Raw genomic sequence first — 10,000 nt, forward strand, 5'->3', positions numbered from 1 at the left:
CTGAAGTTAAACTATTATTCTGGGTTTTCAGAATTAGCGCACATTTGTGTGAAGCCATATGGATTATTTTGCTGTAGCAATTTTTTGTAACACCATCAGACATTTGACGAGTGCACAGTCAGGGGCTGTAACTGATGGATATGGGGGATCTGTGATTAAAGTTTGTGTCTGTGTGTGGTGGTGGGGTGGATTGCAATATATCTGAAGAAGAAAACTGGCCATCATTTCTTCACTTTCCATTAAAAACTTCATCAGTGCACACAACAGGTGACTGTGGCAGTATGGGTAAGATGTGTGTGATAGCAATTGCTCATTAGCACAGTGTTGCAGTGAAGTAGCATTGCTGTCTCATAGCACTTGGATCTGTAGTTTTTGGCTATGATTTCTTCTATGTCAAGTCTGCATGTGCTCACTGTTTCTATACAGGTTTTATCCAGGTGCTCTGATTTCCTCCCCAAACCCTCAGGTGTACAATGTATGCCTGTAGCCATTCATGCTTTTACTTTCATCAGAATCTAACTCCACAGTAGGGGTAGGGTGGCAGGTACTATTCTCAGAAAGTATTTATATATCCTTGCAAATATTTGTCTTTTCAGTTTATTAAGAACTACTACTGTGTTAGCTTTGAACATTACGCTTTAGACAGAGCTTAATTTTCCTTGAAAGAAAAAAACAAAGAAAAATTTCTTTCCTTATTCCTGATTTTTTTCAGGCCATCATTAGATCAAAAAGTTGTTAAAAAAAGGTCTTAAGATGCATCTAGAAGCTTATGAATTCTGGCTTCCAGGCTCCCAGTTTAATTCAGTAACTTCACACATTACATAGAGTCTTGGTCAGTTAGTGTAAGTTAAAAGAATGCAGGAAAAGCTAAAAGGTAAAACAAACTGTGAAAAGCAAGAAAAAAGTAATGTATCATGATGGTGTAGGGCTAGGATAGGGGTAATAGGAGGGGGCACTGGGGATGTGCAGGGGAGATCAGTGCAGTGGTGTGGACTCATGCATTCCTTTGTTTAAGGCTCCATTTCACTCTAAGACAAGTCTTTTTAATTGTAGTCAGATATCTGAGGTGTGTGTGTGTGTGTGTGTGTGTGTGTGTGTGTGTGTGTGTGTGTGTGTGTGTGTGTGTGTGTGTGTGTGTGTGCAGTCCATTATGTGTTTGTAATGAGTGAGTACTGAGGTAGTCTGTCAGTGAAACTTGAATGACCCTATCAGTTGTCTGATCAGAGTTAATGGTCATTGATCTGTTTTAACACAGCCTCACCACATTCCAGTTAGCTTCCTTTATTCATTTCTTGCAAGCCCTCCTTGCTTTAAAGTCACCATCTGCCACTGATCTATTTATTATGATCCACTGTAGCCTTCTGCCTAGCCAGTGTTTTATCCATACTTCCATTTCATGACCCATTTCATGTCTTTTTAATCCTACTTTGGTACTCTATTGTTCATGGTGTACCCTATGAAGTGCCTCACTAAATCTAACAATGACTTATCCAGATCTCTATTTTGATCAGGTATCTTGGCTTTGTAGTTAAATAAGTCTATTTGATTTGTTAGACAATAATATTCATTTGAGAATCCTTGTTACCTTGGGTCCTGTTTCATATTTAGTTCCATACATACAGCCATTTCCTTCAACTGTAAATTCGTATTTTTTCTTATGACCAAGATTAAACCTATAAGCCATGAATTTCTAGCTTCTGGTCTGCTCCAACTTTAAGTGTCACAGGGAAGGATATCTGCTTTCCTCTGGCCAACAGAAACCTTAACATGATTTGCTATTATTGTTGTCAGTCCTGTTACCAGATGTTCCCTTAGTTCAGCAAGAATTTCAATGTAAGTCAAAGTGGCACCTTGCCAGATACCTCAAGTTTGGAACTCTTTTTGAAACATGTCCCTACTGTGTCATCTATAACAAGCCTGCCATCTAATGCATATACAGTCAATCTTTTCTAATCAACTTCCTAATGGTGCATCAGATCATTTTCTTATCTTTTTCCACACCACAAATTAGTAGTCTATATAAAATGGTGCAGACACCTTCAAATATTTATGTACCTTTATTTTCCCCAAGAGGAGGCCTTCTTTATATAAACCAATGCAGACTAGTTTCCAATATGACTTGAAGTGTCTTTTCTGTTTATCATTTGTTCTGATAACTTCATCATTTGTATTATACAGAGGGCTGTGCTAGCGTCTATTTTAACCAGCCTATTGCTTCTATAAGCCATGTGCCCTGCTACAGTTATGTTTTATGTTTGCACCATTGTACTTAGAGGTCACAATGGACAACAGAGTCAGGTTTGTTGTTGTCAGTTGCACAGAACCCACTGGAAAAAATTAATCACGGCTGGTGACTAGACTGAAGAAGGCAGACCTCTTTATATATAGATCTGACTCATCAATTAAAAAGCTTGAAAAAACAAGCATCAAACATATTGCAATGAAATGATATACATTCAGTAAAAGGTAGTTCTACGTGGCTTAGTGGCAGTAAAACCATGTTCCAACAACAATGATTTACCAATTTATTCCCAGAAATTCTGTATACTGTAGTGGAATGATAATCCAATAAATAAATAACTTCAGTGATGCTGTTGATATTAAAATAGTTATTAGTACAGCTACAGATACTGAAGGTGGCCCATTTCTCTTGCAAAGAAGGCATGGACTAATTCATAGCTTTGTGTTACTTATATTAAATATGCAACAAAAGGAATAGAATTGCTGAAGTATAGTATCATTGCAAGGCTATCTTCCTTGCTAATAAAATGCATATTTTCTTCCTACTGAAAATTAATTTAATAAGTCTTAGACTAAATTTGGGGGCTTACTTTCTTGATAATAAGATGCATATTTTCCTCAGACAGATAATTCATTTAATAGGTCTTAGACAAACCTTGGGTAAACTTTTGAATGTTCCAGTGACTGCATGTCCTGGAATAGTGATACTGAATGTGTAAAACCGGACAGTGTTTACTAAGTCTGAAATGGCTGTGTCTTAGAGTTTCCCTTTTTTTCGAAGTTGCAGCTATCGTGGATTTAGTGTGTGTGTGTGTGTGTGTGTGTGTGTGTGTGTGTGTGTGTGTGTGTGTGTGTGTGTGTGTGTGTGTGTGTGTGTGTGCACATTTCTATTTATTTTGCAATTGATTTGCTGTTTATATGGAGCTACAATTTGAAACAATTCTGGTAATGTTGTTTTCCATCTTTTTCTTGATGACAGTACGGCAAATAAGAAGTGCTTGAAAACTAAACAAGAGTAACTATACCAAAGTACAAAGAATGAGTTGCAGATATACTTACGACAATTGTTACGGACAAATTTAACAAGATCACATGGCTAAGGAAAGAAGAACAAAGTACAGTTACATATTTAACCTAGATTCTATTGAAACTTTTCAAAAGAAAAAAATATATGATTGTTAGCTTACATACTTTCATATCTAGTTTTCCAGCTTGTCCTTTAGGTCCCTGCAACAGACAAGTCATAGGTCATAAAAATCATTGAAATCTACAAAGTCTATACCTTTAAACACTCATTTTCAAATTCATTTACTGTAAGCATAAACATTTCTAAACGTATAACCTTATTGCAGTCAAGACATTTTCTTTACAAGAAGACATTTTCTTTACATACACCTTTTGATGCATATTACCATATTTTAAGTGAGTTTGCCTATGTTTCTGATTTCACTTAAAAAATACACAACACGCAAGACCATAATAATGCCAGATCCTGTTGTGATATAGGGAAATATTGCCAGCCCACCTAACTGGAATTTTGTAAATAATTCTGTGTCATTTATGGATATTGATATGATTTATACAGAACTGTATGCTATGTGCTGAGCTAAAGTGTAACCACAGCATGCCCTGCTGACTTAGAACAGAAATGCATAAAAACTATATACCTGTGCAAATGTATGTTTTAACAGTAGAAACTCGAACATAAATGGGTTAACGTGCAAAACTTCAAGAAAATAAGTTGAAATTAAATTATTTTATGACTGTGTTATAAAAGTTAGTTTCAATGCAGCAAGGGGACAGGATGTCTAGAACTAGGGTGCCTTCTGCATTGTTTTGTAAGTGTTTATTGTTTTATGTCTTCCAGCAACTGCAAACATCTAAAGGGTATGTATTTTTCACACAGAGATGTTAAATGTTGGATACTGGGGGTTTAACCTGGGAACTGAAAACAGATGACATCCAAGCTAACTCAGCAGTAATATTTGATATTAATTAAGAACTCTCACAGACAGAGAGAGTGTGCATTTTATATTTTGCCTTGGACCTAGCAAGAACATCCACTCATCATCACCATTTCAACTTGCCATGCTCTGTGAGTAAAATTTAGGGCATCGTATCTCTCTTAGATATAGATGGGAATATAGTAAAGATTAGTTTGGGTGTTTTCTGTATTTATTTGACTGTCCTATAATGTTGCTTTAAAATATTTCCTGTGATTTTGAACTCTGAAGTTACTGTGTTGATTGACTCAGTATTGTCTTGTTCTTTTATTATTTATTATTAAATATATTTAAACCTATTTTTGTGGCTGATATTTGTGAGACATATTTAAGGTCTTAAGAGTACTTACATATCTGTTTGGTGACACTGTACAGGCCATTCTAATAGCCTTGCTTGGTCAGACTACCATTTGGATTAATAGTAACATTACACAGTAGGACTGGACACCCTTTGTTAAGGGCCTTAAAAATAGCTGATAAGAGTGATTAGTAACAGTGGAAACTACCCTATAGTTAGGGCAGAAGGGGGCATAGATAGTAAACCTGTGCCAGCCTTTCCCAGGAGTGTGTGTGTGTGTGTGTGTGTGTGTGTGTGTGTGTGTGTGTGTGTGTGTGTGTGTGTGTGTGTGTGTGTGTTTGTATCTAAATCAAACCTCAAAGTGTATGTGTGTCAGCTACTTGACCAGGGATACGAAGCACTGGTTGGACAGAGAGGGTGCTGGAGGTCTTGGCTTAGCCACTCAGCTGAGATCTCAACCCTACAGCTGTGCCACTGGGGAGTCTTATTGGGGATCTGGAAAAAAAGGGAGAAATCAGTCCCAGACTGACTGTGGTCTCTGTCTGCTCTTAAGGGAAATTACACTTTACTGTGTCTGTAATTGTCATCCTCCCAATGTGTACATCCCCTAGCTGTTGCCAGTAGTGAGGATTGAGGCTCCTTGATTACTAGACCAGTGCAAGGGCATCACGCCCGTGTGCTTCATTTGTTGTCTAGTAGCAGTGGGTCAATGTAATGGAAATAAAATATCTCAAAAGGAATTAAATTAAAAAAAAACAGTTTTTGACAAGAGTTAAAATGAAGATCTAATGAAAATGTTTTTGTGATCCAGCCTTATGAATCTTAAATCCTAGTGACCTTGCAAGAAATTGTTTCAGTTTGTTGAATTCTGCTGTGTGCAATTGCAGTGTTAATTAGACTAAATGAAAGGCATTTGAATGGTACTGGTTTCCTGCACACAAGTATCAAATTGAGAACAAAAGTATGCTTCACCAAGGTATCCTCCATATTAACCTGTTGTGAGAGTTCAGCAGCTGTGCTGTGATTCTGTATCCATTCATGCAAATTGAAAACCATCTGTGCTATGATAATGTATCCATTCATGCAAATTGAAAACCATCTGCAAGACAAGCTACCTATTATTTTCAAATGACAACTCATCTAACGGACAAAATTATACCAGTTTTTTTTTTTTTTTTTTTTTTAGCCGATTCTATTTGCCCTTAAGTAGGTTTCATTAATGGACTGAAAAGCAGCTTTCTTTAAAGGTAACAGACAACTTTATATTAGACTGTCTCAATGGTTCTGTGCTGAGACTTGACATGCTATGTTCAGCTGCAATAATCTTCTTAACTGATGCAAACTAACGTTTGTAACAAATAAACATATAAAAATAAATATTAATGGCACCAACACATCTAACAAATATAAATGTAATGCAAGTGCATTTTCCATTTCTTTTTTCACAAAAAGACGACCCTCAGAGATGAATTTGGGTTAATACAATTTCCTCATGTGATTGCAGTAGGTTACATTCCTTTTGTAGAAAGGAAACATAATTACTGGAATCCTGCTGTTGATATTTCATGCCCTATTCTGTTTGAATATAACTTAAACCTTTGGTAAAAGTATAATTAAAATAAACAACTTCTAAAGAATTCAACACAAACCTAACTATAATCATCATCATAACCATAAATCAGTTGTGCAATCATCAGTGAAAAAATGCTTTGCTATCCAGATTTTGTTAGCCAAAATGTTTTACTGTCCCCAGGGATCTTTTATCATGGAAATGCCTAGCTCTATCAAGATGAATCCTAAGACATTTTAAACAATGTTTTAGACAGAATGCTGCTACTGCTCACAAAGTACATAAGAAAAAGGACAAAAAAACACAGATGATTGAAGTCACTAAATAATGACATATGTTTGACTTTAGACTTTATATCTTTCAGAAAATCCATGCTAGCTCACAACTTGTGCAATATTTAAAAATCTGTCCTTATTTTTGGGCCTTTGCCCCCTCATTATTTTAGGTTTTGTCCAGATTCCTTGTGCCAAGAGGTATGTTTCCAAGCCTAGTGCAAAGTTAAGGAGCCCATGAGACAGACTAATGTGCATCCTAAGCTATCATCTGCAGAAATTCTTTGCCAATTTTTCCTTGTAAAGGAGTCAGGCTAGTGAGCACCTTTTTCTACTAAAGAACAGGGAGACTTAAACATTTTTTATTGTTTCCACTTGGGCCAAGTATCCTTCAAAAGGTAAGGAAAAAAATACGGTTCATTCTAATATCACCTCTTTGGCCAAGGCAACCATGATTTTCGTGGCAGGTTCGCATGGGCAAAGATGGGCCAGAACCATTTCCAAAAGTTTTATTTTATTTATTCATTAATTAATTGAGTAGATGGACTGAAATATAGATCTATTTCAGCCAAGACCTAGACTACAAGGGCAAGGGTAAATTCAACATAAAAATATGGACAATTTAGTGTAATCAGTTAGCCAGCATGTCATCTAAATATGGGAGGAAGCTAGAGTATCCAGTGAAAACCAAACGGACATAGGGAGAATATTAAAACATCCCACAGACAGTGAATGAATTGAGGATTGAACCTGACATCATGGGATTGTCAGGTAGAGATATTAACACTGAGATACCTAATCTCTAAATGTAGCAAAATGGTCACTGTAAATAAGGACTGTCAGGCTGGTGGCATGAATAGTTTTACTATAATACCTGTCAGGAATATCTCTGAAGCTGTGCTGGTTATTATGTAAAACCCAAAAAACTGAATTACCAAGAAATGCAAATCCTATTTAGCCAAAATGGAAAGGGGTCTCTTCCTGTTGTAGTCAAAGGGAATCTTACTAACTGCAGCTTTAAATCCCGTAGTCTTTTAGTATTTAGCTGAGCTGTTCCAAAGGGGTTATCTTATTTAACTATAAAGGTGCATCTTTCAGTTATTGCAGACCACTTCCCTATGGATTCCCCTTGGCTACCCACTCTGCTTTTAAATAGCTGCTGAAGTGAGTTTTATACTTCATGCTCCCACCTCCGTGAGGCCTATCTTTGCTGCGCGAAATCTCAGTTTTTAGTGACCCTGTCCTCCTTTGAACCAAATGATTTGCAGTACCTGAAGTTTTTATCCCATAAAATATTCCCCCTTGTGGCTATTACTTATTTCAGGAGAATCTTTAAGGCCTGGATTCTAATGTTTTTTTTTCCCAAGGCCCAAGAACAATTAAAAAGAATACTGCATTTGCTGGATATAAACAGGCCTCTTAGAAACTATGTAGAAAGAACAAAGGACTTATACCAGTCGGACCAGACTAGTAGTTACACAATTGTACTTTATTCTAGCAAACCTGAACCATTTTCCATTACCTAAAAACTGTGAGGTACACTATCACCAAACAACACCATTTAAAGAACTGTTAATTTAAGTCTATTTGAGTGAACGTGACCAAATTATGTTGTATTGAACTGTCCTGCAACCAACCTGCTGTACAGTACCAGAAAATGTGGCTACCTGGAAAAAAGCAGCATAAGCAAGTGTGTCTATTGGAAACTATTTAAGTTTTATTTCATTCTCAGTGTCTAACATAAAGACATAAACCTGAACTTGATCACTTGGGTGCATACTCTGTCTGAAGCTGAGGAGACATCTTACATTGATGACATCTGAACATTGTGAGTGTTAGAAAGACTAACTTCATTGCTGCTTGTTTTGCAATACCTTTATTGTCATGTCACTATGTAACTGGATCATTTGCAGGGGTAATACATGGAGTCACACGCGCACACACACACACACACACACACACACACACACACACACACACACACACACACACACACACACACACACACACACACACACACACACACACACACACACACACACGCGCACAGGCATACACACACATAATGAAGTAATCAGAGTTACTCACTCTTGGTCCATTTGGTCCCAAAGTGCCAGGGCTTCCGTTCTCTCCTGGAAGGCCAGAGTTTCCCTACAATGAATAACAATGTTAGTAGTAAGAATAATATATATATTTTTTTACTTTGTCTCTATTGCAGTAGTAAATTCTTAAATTGCTGTAATTCTAATGAGACTGCTGTACTGAGTCAGACTGTATTGTTTTTCTGTTTTTATACTTCCATAAATCATAACCTGGAAGCATACATTACTGATGTTCTTACACTGACTGGTCTGACTGATCTTTTTTGGAATAACTCAGTTAATGTAGAGCCTAAGTAGCAATGATTAGAATAGGTAACATCATATGTAGTAGTTTTATTTTTTCGTCTATAGACACAGTATGATCAGCCTCTGTTTAATGATTGTAGCCTCTGGCCTGTTTTTTTTGTATTTGTGGCAGCATGCCTAGTGGCTATAGCGTTAGGAAGGGCATACGACATCTTACAAGTTAAGCAGCAGGAGCCTTCAACATCAGAAGTGGTATCACTGTTCTGTAGTACACAACAGAATATTTTGTTTCAATTACAGTATGGACAGTGAAGGCTTCAGTGGTGGTGCCAGGGGAGTAAACTTTATGTGTGAAACTGCTATCATGTTTTTTTGTAATAGATGGCCATATTAGCAAAAAAAAAAAAAAAAGCAAGCTGTTATATTACTGTGTCACCTAACAAGTAGATAAAAATAGGCTATGAATCAGAAACTAAAACCCAAGTGGATGAGGTTTTCTGAAATAACCTAACAAAAAGAGGTAACATCAGAGGTTTGCTTTCCTATTTTTTTTTTATGTTGCTCATGTTCTATATTGGTATAAGTGAATAAAAATTTTGGTAGCCGTTTAAATTTAAAAGAGTGAAAGCAAACACAAAAGAAAGCAATCATTTTAGTACTGCAATTTAAACCCTGCAGTGTAAGTTTGCGGCCAGGAGATGGCGGTAACAGTTTAGCTGAGGTACAGTTTCATATTCCCCCAAACAGATGCCGAACACAAAGCAGCATAAACATTTCACACTGGAAGATAAAGTGCAAAGAGAAGAGGAAATGAAGAGGGCGAAAGCTGATCTTATTTACGCATTGCAGTGTCTAGCGGTAAAGACTACGGCACTTAACCCTACATCAACCCTTTAATTAACCTCTTTCAACTTCTTACTCCCAGAGTTAGAAACAAAGCCAAAAACAACGAAAAGGTCCAGATCAACAGTTTTAATATTAGTACTACAGACTGAGAGAACCAGAGGATGTGGATTAATATGCAGCTTCTGAAACAAAGATGTCGGCAACTCTAACCGTTGCCATTATTTGTAGACTCCAGTCATTCAACTTTTTGCAAAGAATTGTTGCCATTGAAGGAAAAAGCAACATTTCAGGCCAAAATCAGGAAAAAACTTGAAAATTAGAAACAGCTGGCACTTAATACAAAGACATATCTAGTGTACAGTTTATATAAACATAAAGGGTATTGAAGTCACAGTTACTGTTTGCAGTTGAAATATACAATG

At 36.7% G+C, this 10,000-nt stretch overlaps 1 protein-coding gene across 1 annotated transcript in view; it reads right to left on the reverse strand.

The window, feature by feature from the left end:
• LOC122796879 (collagen alpha-6(VI) chain-like) overlaps window positions 1-10,000 on the reverse strand; it is a 1,248,728-nt gene that overhangs the window by 146,695 nt on the left and 1,092,033 nt on the right. The window contains exons 31-33 of the mRNA XM_044065630.1: window positions 8,473-8,535; window positions 3,433-3,468; window positions 3,301-3,337 (exon numbers count right to left, since the gene is read on the reverse strand). Of these exons, the coding sequence (XP_043921565.1) occupies window positions 3,301-3,337; window positions 3,433-3,468; window positions 8,473-8,535 (136 nt within the window). The remainder of the gene's footprint in view (window positions 1-3,300; window positions 3,338-3,432; window positions 3,469-8,472; window positions 8,536-10,000) is intronic.

Source organism: Protopterus annectens, chromosome 3.part0 (genome assembly GCF_019279795.1).
Source record: "Protopterus annectens isolate FY-2018-M chromosome 3.part0, PAN1.0, whole genome shotgun sequence".
NCBI classification, from domain to species: domain Eukaryota; kingdom Metazoa; phylum Chordata; order Ceratodontiformes; family Protopteridae; genus Protopterus; species Protopterus annectens.